Genomic DNA, 17,061 nt, shown 5'->3' with positions numbered 1-17,061 from the left:
GACTGGGGGTGCCAGGTGAGGGTCTCCTGGGAGGTGAAGCCCAGCCCCAGACACAGCTATGTGCACACTGAGACACGCAAATGTCACCAGCCAGGGGCCCAGTAACTTTACTCAAATAAAGTTTCCAGAAGAATTAGTGATGGGAAAAAATTTGTATTTTCACCAGAATGGACTGGGGCCAGCAGGTGTGGCTATTCTGCTGCTGTGTTCTCTGTCCTGCTGCCTCCTGCTGTGTCTGGGCCATCAGTGGGGCCCCAGTTGCTGGAGGGGCAGATGGTCTTCCTCTGAGGCACAGTCCTCGTCACTTGGGGGGGCCACAGTGGGGTTCTTTGTGGTGCCTATAAATGAGATGAGGAGCTTGGCCCCTGGGATGTGTCCCCAGGAGGGCTGTGTTGAAGAAACAGGAGGACCCACAGCCACAAAACCATGCCAGACACTGTGTATAGCCAGTGGCCCTGGAGTCCCTAGCAGTTTTCCTGCCTCCCTCTTCCCACAGCACATCCTCAGTGGTCCCTTCCCTATGTCAGGCATGGTGCTAAGCACAGTGAGGCCAACAGGATCCCCTTCAGGAGCCGAAAGCCTGCGGAAGTGACAGGCTGTGTGTTAGAGATAAGAATACCAGAGATGTGGTAAAGAGCAGGAGGGGAATCAAGGTTAGGAGCTTAGGGTTCTCAGAGAAGAGAGATGTGTCCCATAGTGGAGAGGGCTGACTTGGACACCCAGAGGGGTGGGAAGGACCTTCTGGCAGAGGTAGGAACCCAGGAAAGCAAAAAAGCAAAGAACACTGTGGACAGGCTATCCCACGAATGGAGCTGTGGATGGTGAGCTTTGGGCTTGTATAGCAGTTTGGGGCCTTCACCTCTACACTGAAGAGTGAGGTCTCCAGGCAGTGGAGGGCATTGTGGTTTCTGGTCTGTGTGTAGTTTTTGTCTATTAGAGGGACTGCAGTGGGATAAGTCTGGAACAGGAAGACTTGTCTGAAGATCCAGAGAGGTACAGGTTGGACAGTTCCAGAAGTGGTACAGGAAAAGGAGACTGAGAGTCAGGAAGAGGGGTGAGGGACTGCTGAGAGGTGAGGACCAAGTGGGAGATGGAAGGGCAGGGTGAGGAGTGGGTGGCACATGTTGTTGTTGTTGTTATGTGCCATCGAGTCAAACCCGACTCATAGCAACCCCTCCTTGGGTTTCCGAGGCAGTATCACTACGGAAGTAGGATTGCCCAACCTTCCTTCCGAGGAGTGGCTAGTGGGTTTGAACCGCCAGCCGTCTGGTTAGCAGGCAAGTGTCTTAGCCACTATGCTACCAGAGCTCCCTCAAAGCCTCCAACTTAGACGGTGGGGGTTTACACATATGTTACCTGGTAAAGCTTCCAGGGCTGTTCTTATTGGGGGTGTTGAGTTGGAGGCCTCTCTACAGGCAGTGCTTATAGGATGAAGAAGTGAAATGCTTGGGGCTACAAACTTGACTTTTGGAATATTGACACTGAAGTAATGGGGCAGCAAGATTCTGAGGGAAGGATATACAGAGAAGGAACCCTAGGTAGGACACCTCTTGGTATAGGTATGTATGTAAGGGCCTCATGCAGACAGAGGCTAGGGTCAGGAACACAGGGACCTGGGAAACAAACAGGCCATGGAGCAGAAGCAGCCCAGAAGAGCCTCTCTATAGCAGGGCTCATGGGTGATTCAGGGGCCATTTGAGGCGGGTGGTGTGTGTATGGGGGTGGTTAGGGCCAAATGTGCAAGTCTCTAATAAAGTTTGTCAGGCAAGAGACAGAGAGAGAAAGGGGAGGAGGACAGCCAACCAAAGATATGAGGTAGGAGCTTCTAAAGATTCCAGAAAGAAAGGGCACGTCATTTATCAAGAGAGCTAATCCTTGAGCAGGCCTCTGAGGTAGGAGGGAGCAGTGTAGGGACAGGAATGGAAGAAGGTGGTATGAAGTGGGAAAAAGTGGGACCCTTAAGAAGGGCTCAGAGAAAGGCTTCCCATGCTGTAGGCTGGGAAGGAGGCACAGAGCAGGGGACAGTCAGGAGGAACTACTCCTAACGTGTTCGCCCACTAGGTGTGCAGGCTCAACCCAGGCATGGCTGGGGCAGGCATTCAGTAGCCGATTGAATGAACAAAGAAGTGCAGCTTATCAGAGAGAAAAGGGGGCCAGCAGTGGGGGCAATGTGAGGGTTGAGTTGGAGGAATGACTAACAGCCAGACCAGTGGGGAGGCTGGTGTGGGAAGGAAGGGAGGAAGCACAGTCTTAAGCATAGAGTAGGACTGCAGTGGCTCTGCGGAGGAGGTACAGGGAAAGAGAGGCTTCAGGCCAAGCAGAGACACACCCACTACCACTGCCCCTCAGGCCACCATGGCCACTCACCGGGGACTTGGGCTCCTGCTGGCTCTTCATACAATGTGGGCAGCATCTGCTCCCAGGCAGCCCAGTTCACTTCCTCCACCCTGAGTGTGCACACAGCAGCTTTGAGACTCCATAAGCCAAAGGGTCAGCCCTGCTTTGTCCTCCAAAAGGGACCCAAGACCCCCAAGTGGGCAGACTGTACAGAGGCTCTGGTGGGCACGGGGGACAGGATAGCAAGGAGGCTGGCACTCCTATGCCTTTCCCTGAAGGATACTGGGTCACCTCATCCCACCTGGTGTCCCCCCTGCCCACTTTACTCACCTGAAGCACCAGCGCTCATCAGGGCTACCATCCGGCTTGGTGCCCACCGTCAGCATCACCCCTGCCCGCTTCTTCTTCTGCCGGCACCACCAGTAGCCATTCTCCATCTCTAGGACAGAGATGGCTTTCTGGGGACAAAGGATGCATCAGATAAAGAGGTCTGGGACCCTGCCTGGAGGAAGGGGGATACACAGGACAAGGGGAGCAGGAAGGTGCACCACAGCACTTTACAGTATAACCAGAGACTGTTAAGCATGTGACTTTGAATCCTGGCTCCAACATTTTATGAGCTATGTGGTGTTGGGCACTGACTCTCTCTGAATCTGCATTTCCCCATTTGTAGAACGAGGATAACACACACCAGGGAGCAAGTGCTCAATGATTACTTGCTATTGCTATTACATTGTTACAGCTTCCAGAATCCCCTAACATTCTGGATAGATCTTGATTTGCACAGTCCCAGACATGTGCCTGTGCACTCACACACAGTGAGTTAGGAGAAGGATTTGCCCAAGAGGCAACAATTAATTGGTAGCAGAGCCAGCACCCCAGGCAAGGCTTTTCCCAGACCCACCCTGACCCTTCCACAATCAGGGAGGAGCTGTTACTTCCATGGTACGTGGGTGTCTGGGTGTCATATTAGCTTCTTTACTTACAGAGGACTCTGTCCTCCTCACCTAACTCCTCCAGGCTGAGCCAGCCTGGGATTTCACACCCCTACCAAACCGATCCCATTTTACATATAGATGAACATAGAATATAAGCTCCATGAGGGCAGGGACTGTGCCTTGTTCTCTGCTATGTCTTCAGCACCCAGCACTGCGCCTAAGCCTACCAGTAATAGGGATTCAACTGATACTCGATTATAATAATATTGATAATAATAGCAGACACACTGACCATCTACTACTATGTGCTTGGCACTGTCCAAATGCTTTACATCTATGAACATATTCAATTCTCACAACAGCCCTATAAAGAGCCAAGGCTTCTCCATCAATTGATGAAGGAGACTCAGACTCAGCACACAGTCAGGTGGGCCCAGCTCAGCTGGGTCCTTGGGGAGGAGGAGAGGTGGCTCCCTGGTGGCACCTGAAGCTTCCAGATACTCCAGCTGTCGGTGGCAACGCTGTTGACAGTCTCACTCATGAGAGCAATGAGCATGTTGAGCAGTAGGACATAGGTGAGCAGCACATAGGCCAGCAGCAGCAGCAGCACCACCCCACGGAAACGCAGCTGCTCCTGGAAGGACAGCTCGCCCATGCCGATGGTGAATTTGAAGAGTTCCAAGGAGGCGTCCAGGATGCCCCTATATGGGGTCACATTATCCTCTGTGTCCTGTCCTACCTTGTGATGCACTGCATCTGTAGCATTGAGGCCTGTGGGGGCCTCGGAGCCCTGGGTCTCCCTGCTCAGGCTCACCAGGGCTGCAGGAGGGAGGGAGGGAGAGAATGGTGTCCTTAGCCTGGGTAGGAGCCCTAAGGGGGTATATTGTGGGCAAAGCATAGGTGGGGCTCAAGGGGTGGCCTTACCTACAGCGAAGCCAAAAAGGAAGACAAAGTAGACCAGAAGAAAGCGGAGCAGGTCCCTCAGGATGACCTGCAACACATGTGCCCAGGAGCTGGGGTAAGAGACTGAGCCACCAGGCACAACCCCAAGCACGGGTACCCATGCACATGCCCCACACATGCATACAACATGTGTACAGACACATTGAGCAAAGTGATCTTTTAAAAATCCACATCAGATGACATCATTCTGCTTAAAACTTTCCACAAACAAAAGCAAACTAGTTGCAATTGAGTCAATTTCAACTCACAGTGACCTCATGCATGTCAGAGTAGAACTGTGCTTAATAGGGTTTTCAATGGCTTTTTTTTTAGGAGATCCCCAGGTCTTTTTTTTCCAAGGCTCCTATGGATAGACTCAAACCTCTAGACTTTTGGTTAGCAGCCCAGTGCTCAACCATTTGTATGCCCCCCCACTCAAAAAAAGAAAAACAAAAAAACCTCACTACCATCGAGTCAATTCCAACTCATAGCAACCCCCATTGGGTATCTGATACAGAAATAGATTGCCCCATCTTCCTTTCATGGAAAAACTGATGGGTTTGAGCCACCAGTCTTCTGATTAACAGTCAAATGCCTTACGCACTGCACCACCCAAGGACTCCTAAAACGCTCCAGGGATCTCCAAACCCCTCCATGACCAACAAGGCCCCTAACCTCTACCTTCCTCCTCAACTCTCTGCCCTGTTTTCTCTCTCACTCTTCTCCAGCCACCCTGGTCTTCTCTGTCCCCAACCACAAGGAGGCCTTTAACCCTGTTCCCTCTGCATAAAGCCCTTCAGCCTTGGCTCTGTGATGGCTGAATCAGTCTTTCAGGTCACAACTTCAATGTCACCTCTTCAGAGTGGCCTTCCCAAACCATCATAGCTAAAGTATTCTGCATCCGATTTTCCTATATATTTCCTTCATAGAATTTAGCATTCTGAAATTTTCTCTCATTTTCTTATCATACATACTCACGGCCATCGAGTCGATTCGACTCATAGTGACCCCTCCTTGGGTTTCTGAGGCGGTATCACAATGGAAGTAGATTGCCCAACCTTCCTTCCGAGGAGTGGCTGGTAGCTTTGAAACGCCAGTCTTCTGGTTAGCAGTCAAATGCCTTAGGCACTACGCCACCCACTAGAATGTCAGCTTCACAGAGCAAGGGCTTATCTATTTTGTTCACTGCTATAATACCAACACTTAGAAGAGTACTGGTGCATAGTAAGCATTCCCTACATATTTATTGAATAAGTAAATGAATATAGACACATATACCCACTTGCTCCAGGGCACAGACACACCAGTGAGCTTATTTCTCTATCTTCTGTTCCATTGTGTACAGTGATGCATGTGTTCCTGTGTGAATGCTGGCACACACATATGTACGTATGTGTGCATATGTGTGAGACCCCTGAAATCATGGGTGTGCAGGCTCATGCTTACGCTTACATGCAGTGAGTGTCTGGATGGATGATACCCAGGTAGACACGCTCAGGCTCTCCTCTACCCAGGTTAGCTATGGGGGAAAGCCTCTGCCTGTCTGACTGCTGGACAGGGCTGCTGCATCCAGCCCTACCTGTGGGGATGCCCCGGGCTGCATCTCCCTCTCACCTTCTGGATCATGACGCTGTAGATGCCTGTGTGCTGGAAGCCACGTGTATAGTAGAGTAGGTCCAGCCAGCCCAGCACCAGAGAGGACACAAGAAGGGGCAGATACCACTCTATGGCCAGTAGACACAGCACCTGGGACAGCACTGTGAGCAGGGCCTGGAGTAGGCTGCATGGGGGAGGGTCTGGGTCAGCTCCTGGGTACCTCTGCCCCTACTGGCTAGCACTGACACTGCCTCTCTCACCCCAGTCTGATGCCTTGAGCAGCTGTCCATAAGCAGAAAGGGTTGGTTGGAGGATCGGACACCAAGGTCTACCAAGAATACCCATCCATCTTGGGCAAGTAATTTAACTCTGTGGGTCTCAGTTCCCTTCCCCATAAAATGGGCATAATGGTAATAATACCAAACTCATAGAGTGTTTGTGAAGATTAAATAAAGTAATACATGTAAAGAGGTCAAGATCTACTCAGAAAACCAAACTCACTGCCATTGAATTGATTCTGACTCATAGTGACCCCCAGAGGGTTTCCAAAGCCATGAATCTTTACAGAAGCAGAATGCCTCATCTTTCTTCTGCAGCTGGTAGGTTCGAACTGCTGTTGACCTTCTGGTTAGCAGCCAAATGCCTTAACCATTACACTGCCAGAGCTCCTTCCAGGTTCTATTGGTGCCTAATAAGTGTCAACAAATGTAAATATCATGGTCATGGTGGTAATTGACAAGGATGGGTGCATAAAGAGCCCCAGGAGAAAGGATAGGCCATACTCTTGGGTCCGGTTCCACTCTGGTCCCAATGCCCTGGCCCCTGTGTTCTTGCCTCTAAAGGGCCCTGGTGCTTTCTGCCATGCCTGTCTCTTCCAACCCTTGGACAGTGGATGAGGAGGAGTGAGGCCCTACATACAAGAGGATCTCGAAGTAGCTGTCCATAAACGAGATCCAGATGAACAGACGGCGCCGCCAAAAGTACCACAGCTGCAGGGTGGGAAGAAGACAAAAGAATGTGAACTTGTGTGCGGTCCCTGGGACAGGAGCTCCCACCCCCATGATGCTCCCTGCCTGTGGACTGAGGGACTGCCGGTCTGGCTGTGTGGGGGCCTCCAGCCAGGACCCCCTCAGGAGCTACAGCTTTGACTTTTGAGGATGCATGAATCCTTCTAATTAGCTCAGAATGGTCTGGATACTCTTTCTAAAAGGAGTAGACACCTAGACAGTGTCAGGGCCTCCTTGTTCCCTGCAGATCCAGAATAAGAATCCAGCAATCTATGGTAGCTTCAAAGAGGAGCACTCTTTCCACTCCCCCTACCTGGCCTCCCAGAGCACACCCTCTATTGCAGCCAATTGGGTTAATTCTGCCCACTCCAAGAGGGTCTCGGTGCCCTTGTGGCCAGCCTGTGTCCTGAAAATTTCCAGCCTTTTCAATGGAAGAGGCCCTGCAGAGGGAGATGGGTTGGACCCCTTTTGCCCTCAGCCTCCTGTGGTCCCTAAGTAGGAAGTGTCCCACAGAGGGACCTGGGAGAGGAGCTTCCAGATGCAGTTCCAGAAGGACAGAGCCAGCACTGCCACAGAAGCCACTGGCTATACTACAGGCACCCCAGAAATCACAGCATGGCAAAAGGTCAGCACCCATACCCCTCAACTGCAGAAGATTGGTCTGGGTGCTACCTGACATAGGATTTGGTTTGCCCACTAGTAAGGAGTTACAGTGAATTTGCTGTAAGCCTCTGTAGCAGAATTCTAGTTTGCTTCTTGGAAAAATGGGGTGGGGGAAGAAGCAGAGAGGTGGGGGGAGGGAATCCTCACCTGACCTAAGAGGAGGTACAGCCCCCCAAGCAGAATCAGGATGTGGCCCAGCAGCAGCATGGAGTTTCCACCTGTCGCTTTCAGGGGGAGGAAGGCCTGCTGAAGACACACTCAGATAAGACAGTGGGCTGTGAGTCCTCTGTCTGACAGCTTGCCCTCTGGGAGCTGGATCCAAGGGCCCATTCTAGGCCTGAACTATAGAGAGATCACTCAGAACAGCAGAAGGAACATGGGCTCCAGGGCAGAAACCCTGGATTCCAGTCTATGGTGAGGCACTTTGTATAGTGTTTATGAGCATGGGATCTAGAGCCAGCTTCAAATCCCATCTCTAGAACTCACAAGCTGCACTGACTTGAATAAATTACTTAACCTCTTTGTGCTTCCCTTTCCTCAACTATTAACTGGGAATACTGATGGTTCCTCATCTCAGAGGGTCAATGGGAGAATTGAATAAGTTATCAGTGCCAATTTCCATCAATTTGACTCAGACTCAATGACCCACACATGTCAGAGTAGAACGGTGTTCAGAGGGTTTTCAAAGCTGATTTTTCAGAAGTAGATCACCAGGCCTTTCTTCCAAGGCACCTCTGAGTTGACTTGAACTTCTAACCTTTCAGTTAGCAGCTGAACACATTAACTGTTTGCACTACCCATTAAATAAGTGACCACATGTAAATTACTTAGAATACTTTCTCATATGTGGTAAGCATTCAATAAGTACTGTACAAACTACTAGGATTAGTAATAATATTACTATGATGGGGTTGGCTTCTGTACTGTTACTGGCTGTGTAAGAGCCTGGGCAAATCCCACTCTAATCTGAGATTCATCTTCATCCAAGGTTGTTTCCAGGAAGTCTTCCCCCAGAATGTGCCCCCTCCTCAGGCCTTACCTTCTCCAGGGTAGGTTGGTGGTAGGCAACAGCGGTGAAGATGATCATGTAGACCAGGTAACATAGGAAGTTGAAGTAGAACTTGAAGGTGAGGAGCTCCCATTTTGCCTGTAGCAGTTTGTTCAGCGGCTCCAAAACCACCATTCGGTGTCGGTGCTGGGGTGGAAGCAGGACAGCCATGGGTATGTTCAGCAAGTGTATATAGAGAGCTCATTTCATGGCAGGCTCAATGTAAGGGCAGAGGAAATGGAGGAGAGGGTGGGGCGCAGGCTCCTACACCCACAGCAGCCCCGAATGACCCCTCTCCTCCTTGCACTCCAGCCCTCATGGCTATTAAGTGACCAAGAGCCACTCTCTCTACTCTAGACTAGGTGTAGCAGGTGCTGGTCAACAGGGAGGCCCTTGATGGTTGCCATTGTGACCCTGACATGACCCCTGGTTGGCTGGAACTGAAGTGTGTAATGAGTGTGAGCCAGCAGCTAGAGTCAGGGTGATACCTGCCGGGATAGGCAGCCACACCCCCATACCCCCACAGCACAAAGAATATGGCTAGAGTGGTCCTTGCAGGGAGCTCTGCCTGGCCCATGCCTCACACCCACAATCCCTGCAGGCTCACCGGGCTTCTGCAGTGAAAGGCGATGATCTCCAGTACTGAGTTCTCCTCCCAGCTGTCCACAGAAGCCAGGTCGTACAGGGACACCCGAACAGGCCCGTAGCACCACTCAGTGAACTTTCGAGAAAGGGGCTGGCACTGCCCTGAGAACTCTCGCTGCAGAATGTGTCTGAAAATCTGCAGGGCAAGTTGCCTGAGCCTGGCTGGGCTGCCTCCCAGCACAGACGTTCAGAGGCTGGAAACACTCAGTGCCCTAAAATGCTGCTCACCAACTACAGAGCTACAGCAGAACACACATACTCCAGACACACATGACTCTATATGTATTAACTCTCAAATGTCCACACATGCTCACCCACAACACAGACATTCCACCACTCACCTACATATGCCCAGGGCCTGCAGCCAGCCTGTCTCTTCCTTCCCACCTCCTGCCTACAGCTGTGCCTTTCCTGGGCTCCTCAGATGGCAGAGACACACCTGGCCCAGTGGTCCTCAAGGCCCCTTAGGATTAGAGGCTCTCAGGAATGCATATTTGTGCACATCTGTGCTCAGAGTCTGGAGCTTTCAGCAGATGTAGAAAGGACTACCTAACTCCAACAAGTAAGAAGCAATTTGGTTTTGCAAATGAGGATGGGGGTAAAGAAGCTCCTGACCTGGATGTGGCTTACACAGATCACACAGGCAAATCTCTAGACAACCAAGTGGAATGCACACACCCCAGGAGATGCTTCAGAAACTGGGAAGCAGGAATAAAATATTAAAACCTTCATGTATGTTTGTTTCTCATCTTAATTTAAAAAAACTTTAAAAAAAATTAAATAACCAAACCAAAACCAAACACACTGCCGTTGAGTCAGATCCAACTCACAGTGACCCCTCCTTGGATTTCTGAGGCTGTATCATTACGGAAGTAGATTGTCCAACCTTCCTTCCAAGGAGTGGTTGGTGGGTTTGAACTGTCAGCCTTCTCTGGTTAGCAGTCAAATGCCTTAAGCACTACGCCACCAGAGCTCCTTATTTCTTACAAATAGGTGTGTTTAATCAAAAAGTGTAGAGACTACTGCTCTAGAGACCTCCCACCCCCACTTTTCTGCAAAAATCACTGGTAACTCCTGCTGCTTCCTGGAGAGGTGAGGAGGGGGGAGGGACAGCCACTCACCTCAATTTTGCCCTCCTTGGCAGCCAACTTCAGGGGTGTGAGGCCCTGCAGGTTGGTGATGTCCTCAAGTTGTACGGAGGGGCAGAGGCGGGCACCAGCTTGCAGGAGCGCGTCATACATGCGGATCACCAGTGCACTGTTCTCATCTGAATTGTCAGCAATCATCACCAGGGCATGCAGCACTGTGTTGCCCAGGGAGTCAGCAGCCTGCAGGCTGGCCGGCTGGTGAGGGTTCTCCAGGAGGTAGGTCACTACATCCCATTGTTTGGTGCACGCAGCCAGAGAAAGGGGCAGCTCACCTGGGGGTGAGGGTGCAGCTTGGGCCTTGAGCTTCCCTTTTATACGTGCCTACTTCTCACATTCCTCTGAGCAGAAGGCCAAGCCTCCAGGAACCAGGTCACAGCACCCAAAGGAGAGAAGGAAGTATTGCCTCAGCACTGGGGCTAGGGAGCTCAGCCCACCTAGGCATGCATGGTGAGGGGAGGATGATCCCTGCTCAGGGCAACTGTCCCCTTTTCCCAGGAGTGCTGGCAGATGCAGTCCTGTCCTGCTCTGACCCAAGGCTAAGTGGATGAAACAGTGTCTGGCCAACCAAGGATCCCATCTCCCATCTCTCTTTTCTTTGTTGCAGCCCAGGCCCACTGATGCCTAGTATGGACATCCCTTTACTCAGCAGTCAGGCCTTGTCTGCCCAATCCCCCTACATGCCAGTCCTAGCTCCTTTTCCCTGGGTATGTGTCAAGCCTCCTTGGCCAGATAAAGATAAAACAGCTCTTAAGGCAAATAGCTTTTGCAGGTAGCCAAATGGGTAAAAGCATGGGCATCAGTGCCAGGCAGTCCTGGGTTTAAGTACCAGCTCTGCTACACTCTGTATGACCTCAGGCAAAGCCCTCAACCCCTCTAAACAAAAACCAAACCAAACCCATTACCATCGAGTCAATTCTGATTCATAGTGACCCCAACTGGGTTTGCAAGAATATAAATCTTTATGGAAGTAAATTACCTCATCTTCCTCCCACAGAGAAGCTGGTGGGTTTAAACCACTGACCTTCTGGTTAGCACCCAAATTCCTTAACCACTACACCCCCAGAGCTCCTTTCAACCTCTCTACACCTCAATTTATTCAAGAAAGGCTTGCTTACCAAAATAGAAACAAGCCCCTTGGCTCCTCTTCTGGAAGAAGTGGCCACAGGCCCGGGCATGCACATCTGCCCCATTCTCCACAAGGAGCTTCACGCACAGCAGGCTCCTCTTCTCAATGGCAATGTGCAGGGCACTATGACCTCGGTAGTACTCATCTGTGCACTGGGCGTTGACCAGGGGCCATGGATTGCCAGAGTCCCGGTCAATCTGCAGCAGAGGCAGGATGCAGGTATTGGTGCCCTCCCGAAGGTTTAGCACAGCCTTCATGAGACATGTCTTCCCTGTGGAGCCCTCTGTGGGAGAGGAGAGGGGAGGAGATGTGGAGAATGCACAGAGGATGCACAGACCTGAAGCCTCTGGTCTGCCTGCCAGTCTGTGCAGCAGATCTCAAGATCCCAAAGTTCCCTTTGGGAGGGTAAAAAAGGATTGCTATACCCTACTGATGAGAGCCTGGGTCAACATAGCCATGCTGGAGGGTATTAAACATCAGTCAACAGGTATTAAAACACCAACAGATATTAAAAACGACTATAAATTCTGCCCTAGAAATCAAGTTTCACCCCATGTGCAGAGATGTCTATACAAAGACATCCATAGCAGTATCTCTAAGTGGCTCCCATACTTAACGGCTCTGTCTCCTCAGACAAATCACATGACCTCTTTTCACCTCCGTTTTTCTCACTGTAAAATAGAAATAACCCTTCCATGGCTATTGTAGGGATCAAGTAGAATAACATGCATGAAGTATTTAACACAGAGAAACCCAGCACACAGAAAGTTGTAGGTGAAAGCTATAAACAACCTAAACAGCTATCAACAAAGAATTGTTGTTAGTGCCATCAAGTTGGTTCCAACTCATAGTGACTCTGTGTACAACAGAACAGAACACTGCCAGTCCTGCTCTATCCTCACAATCATTGCTATGTTTGAGCCCATTGTTGTAGCTGTTGTGTCAATCTATCTCATTGAGGTTTTTCCTCTTTTTCACTGACCCTCTACTTTACCAAATATGATGTCCTTCTCCAGGGACTTGTCCCTCCTGATAACATCACCAAAGTGTGTAAAATAAAGTCTCACCATCCTCACTTCTAACAAGCATTCTGGCTATACTTCTTCCAAGACAGATCTGTTCCTTCTTCTGGCAATCCATGGTGTTGTCAATATTCTTCACCAACAACATTAATCCAAAGTAATCAATTCTTCTTCTGCCTTTTGTTCATTGTCTAGCTTTCACTTGCATATGAGGCAATTGAAAATACCATGACTTGGGTCAGGGGCACCTTAGTCCTCAAAGTAGTATCTTTGCCCTTTAACACTTTAAAGAGGTCTTTCACAGCAGATTTGCCCACTGCAGCACATTGATTTCTTGACTACTGCTTCCATGGGCACTGACTGTGCATCCAAATAAAATTAAATCCTTGCAATGTCAACCTTTTCTCTGTTTATCATGATGTTGCTTACTGGTCCACAGAATTGGTTAACTAAATTATGGTAAATCTACACAATGGAAAACTCTGCAGTTGTTAAAGTGACCGAGTTAAAAGTGAAAAACAAAGACAAAACAAAGCAAAAACAGTTCCTGTGGAGTCATTTCTGACTGACAGTAATCCACGTGTGTCAGAGTAGACCTATACTCCCTCACCAAAACCAAACCAAACTCACTGCCATCAAGTCAGATCCAACTCATAGCCACTCCTCCTTGGGTTCCCAAGGTGGTATCACTACAGAAGTAGATTGCCCAGTCTTCCTTCCTAGGAGTGGCTGCTAGGTTTGAACTGCCAGCCTTCTGGTCAAGTGCCTTAGGCACTATGCCATGAGAGCTCCTTATACTCCATAGGGTTTTCAGTAGCCGATTTTTTAGAAGTAGATCACCAGGTTCTTCTTCTAAGGTTCCTCTGGGTGGTCTCGAACCTCCAACCTTTCAATTAGCAGCCAAGCAGAATAACCATTTGCACCACCCAGGGATAAGGAAGAAGTAAATATACTGAAATGGAAAGTGCTCCAAGATGTATTAAGTTGGGTGGGTGGGGTGGGGGGAGGTGGAGGAAGCACATTACAAATCAATATGGATGATAAGACCCCATTTATGTAACTACATGTCTAATGTACTAAAAAAAGTCGGGAAAGATGTACCCCAAACAATTAACAAGGGACTCAAGATGACAGACTGTTTTACCCTTATCTTTATACATTGCCTTTCTGCTTGAGTCTTCTGCAGTGCACAACTATTATTTTTCTAATCAGCCCAAACCTGGTTGTTGTTGTTATGTGCCGTCAAGTCAGCCCTGACTCATAGCGACCCCTCCTTGGGTTTCCGAGGCAGTATCACTACAGAAGTAGGATTGCCCAACCTTCCTTCCGAGGAGTGGCTGGTGGGTTTGAACCGCCAGCTTTCTGGTTAGCAGTCAAGTGCCTTAGCCACTGTGCTACCAGAGCTCCCGCCCAAACCTTAAAGATACTTAAATTTTCTGCAAAGAATGCTCTCAGGTTTACAAGGTATATGGTGTGTGAATTATATCTCAACAATGCTGTGATTAATACAAGAATGCTCCAAGGGTGTCCTCAACTATCCACTCAGCCAGTGAAATGGGGCTGGGGGTAATGAGGTAGGTCAGGAGCCCAGTGCATTGAGTAGAAGTAGGAGGCCCAGCTGTCTTGGCTCTGTCCACAGAGCCTCCAGCAGCCATCTCCTGAGCAGCCAGGGAGTGGCAGGCAGGCTAGTGAGAACACATGTCTCTTAGCTCCTGACCCAGGAGCTCACCCAGCCTCCCCAGCTCTGCCAAAGAATACTACATCTGGCCCTAAAGGATGGGCCTACCTGTGTATTCTGAGTCTGTGAGGTACTTGCTAGTCCGGCGCAGGTACTCTGGCAACCCGGTCAGCTCCTCCGGGACTCCTCGGGAGACCACACTGAAGAGCCGGTCGCGATCAAAGCGGTCTGGGTCTGGCTGGCTGTAGAGAAGTTAGTTTGTGACTCCTGCTGGAAAAGGGCCTCTGACTATCTAAGCACTGGCCCTCCACCCCTTGTCAGGCCCAGGAGTCCTGAGGGAGGCTCTTCTGGGATCTCTAACCATCTCTAACCTTCTAGGGCAGATCAAGGAGACCAACCCAACCCAATCCCCCCCCAACCCCCCCCCCTCAGTGCCCTGGGATGGGGGAAGGGAGAAAGGGCTGTCCAGGGTACTAATTTGAAGCATTCCCAGGACTCCAGTCATCACAGATATTTTCAGCATTTCCAGGTGCTTTGATGCTTTATTCACAACAAACTCAATATCCCACTTCATAAACGACAGGTCTATTTCAAGAAGGGCAATTTGTAGTAGCTCTGGAGCTTGGGTCTGGGTCTGAGAGCCATTGTACGTATCCTTGGCCTCAATGAAGGGAACTGAGAATAGCCCCTCCTCTTCTTAGAAGCCACCTACTGACTAACCATGGAATAATCATCTTCAATACTCATTTCAGTCCTAGGGATCAGGAATAACTATTTACACAAAAATGGAAGTAAAGTAACTTGCTCAAAGTCACACAGGTCAGTGCAGAACTGGGGTTCTGACAGGGGCAAACTCCAGACCCTGACTCCTAACCCCTAGAGAGATTCTAAGGTGGCCAGCAAGAGATTTCTCCAAGAGTCTTAGGGTAACAGGTGTGCCCAGCACTGACTTACCAAGAGTCTCACTAAGAAGCTTCACTTCTGGGAAATCTCTTCCACAGACCCTGAATGGGGCCTTGTAGGTCAATGCCATCTAAGTGTCTGGGGAGGGGAAAGGGTATAGAACACTTCCTTCTGGGCAATGCCACTATTCACAGGAGGGAAGCTTGTCCCCAGGACTCCTGGCACCATGACCAGCAGATATGAAGGGACAAACATAAGTCAGGAGGAGGGCCTTGGATGCTTTGAGGACCCTCAGGTCCCAGCCTCACATCTTCCTGGAAAAGGCTAGTCAGATGAGGGTTTAGTGGCTGTGGCTCTCTGATAAGTAGGGATGATTGTTGTACCCGCATGACTTTTCTAGAACAAGCCACTGCCTCCTGATCACTGTTGTTGTTGTATGCCGTCGAGTCGGCCCCGACTCATAGCGACCCCTCCTTGGGTTTCCAAGGCAGTATCACTACGGAAGTAGGATTGCCCAACCTTCCTTCCGAGGAGTGGCTGGTGGGTTTGAACCGCCAGCCTTCTGGTTAGCAGTCAAGTGATCAAGGCTGCATATCTGCTTCATGCTGCATCCATCTCACAGGCCACATGACCACAGCATGACCAAGAAGTATCTGTGGCTGACTAGAGAGAGCCCTCTGGGGAGTCTGGCTACAGGAAGTAAGCCATTTGGACAAAGCACTTCCAGTCATCAGAATGGCATCATGGTCCTGGGATAAAGAAGTCTGATGAGGACACAGATGGAGACACTGATAGGCTACACAGCTCCCAAAAACTTCATACTTTCATCCTTTGCTGCCCTGGGGCTGAAGGAGTTTGGCTCCAACCCAAACAGCACAGAGGGCTCTAGCCCATGAGGCCAAAGAGGGTAGTCACATCTCAGGTATGATGGAGGAAAGGAGAGGTTTCCCTGGTAATCTTGCCTAGCTCATGAGGACTCTGTTGCCTCATATGGCAGGCCTCATGTTGGTGGGGGATGCCAGGGTCAGCTCTCCCACTGGACTGGAAGCAGGACTCCAGAAAATAGCGGGCTCACATAATATGAATTGGTGGAGAGACCACCAGGAAAGTCAGAGAGCAGATGACTCACTGCAGAAGTCACTGCCCCCAATACTCCAAGTCTATATTCCCTGGGGGATAGTTTCAGCCATGAAGTAGAACCAAGAAATGCCTGGAAAATTACAGATCTCCTTGATTCTCTACCATGACTAGAATATGGATCTTACTATCATCCCCCACAGAGGCTCTAACAGGGGAGGAGTCTGGGCCCAAACAAGGGGGATGCGAAAGGCAGTTAGAAGAGTGTGTCCCTATTAAATAGAACAAGGTCTCAGAGTGCAGAAAGCCAGAAGGTTCCAGAAAGAGCAACCGCAGAGAGTAAAGCAGAGTTCAGCCAGCCGAGCTCTTGAGTCAGACCAAGGGACTCATTGAGTCTGCAGAGGAAGCACAGATCTCCTGGAGGAGAGTGGATCTCTTCTCCCCCACCTCATTTACTTCCTTACCTGGCACCTATTCCCTTTCGGAAATTAAGGTTCACTTTGATCTGAGGGGAGAAGTTCCGGTCCTCGCCCTGGAATGGTGACTCCATTGGAGGTGGCCCATCCCCATGGCCCAGATTTCCTTTGTCTTCCTTGGTGCCATCTTCCTGGCCTCCATCTGATGTTTCAAGCCTGAAAGCAGAAGGGCTGGAGGGCGATGTCATCCTAGTGGGAGGAGGCTGCTCTGTCCAACTCCAATCTCTGTGGAGATGCAGATGTCAGGAGGTCCCCTCTCCTTCCTGGTATGTGTTGGAGTGGGAGGTCTGGCTGGGGCCTGCAATAGAAATTATTTAAAAGCTGAGTGCAAGTAGACCAACTCACAGTGCAGGAGGGCGCTCAGACCAACAATAGGGGGGAGAGAGCTGGAGGAAAGAAGGCAGTAGATGAGGAGAGAGAGGGAGGCCTGTGGCATGAAGATGGCCCCACATCCT

The 17,061-nt window shown here is 50.1% G+C and overlaps 1 protein-coding gene across 1 annotated transcript; it reads right to left on the bottom strand.

The window, feature by feature from the left end:
* Positions 1–243: 243 nt before the first annotated feature.
* On the bottom strand, positions 244–16,794 carry TRPV2 (transient receptor potential cation channel subfamily V member 2). Its single transcript, XM_042781620.1, has 14 exons — positions 16,595–16,794; positions 14,259–14,392; positions 11,440–11,733; positions 10,298–10,596; positions 9,139–9,312; positions 8,523–8,678; positions 7,631–7,729; positions 6,732–6,802; positions 5,832–5,997; positions 4,200–4,266; positions 3,760–4,094; positions 2,668–2,795; positions 2,368–2,447; positions 244–338 (listed from the first exon to the last, which is right to left on the bottom strand). Exons 1-14 carry the CDS (start codon positions 16,792–16,794, stop codon positions 244–246), a joined length of 2,298 nt encoding a protein of 765 aa, XP_042637554.1.
* Between the last annotated feature and the right edge of the window lie 267 nt (positions 16,795–17,061).

The sequence above is a fragment of the Orycteropus afer genome, unplaced genomic scaffold (genome assembly GCF_000298275.1).
Source record: "Orycteropus afer afer isolate SDZICR_OR568_19922 unplaced genomic scaffold, OryAfe1.0 scaffold00139, whole genome shotgun sequence".
Classification (NCBI taxonomy): domain Eukaryota; kingdom Metazoa; phylum Chordata; class Mammalia; order Tubulidentata; family Orycteropodidae; genus Orycteropus; species Orycteropus afer.
The sequence above is the reverse complement of the archived record's forward strand: the minus strand, read 5'-3'. Positions and strand labels throughout refer to the sequence as shown.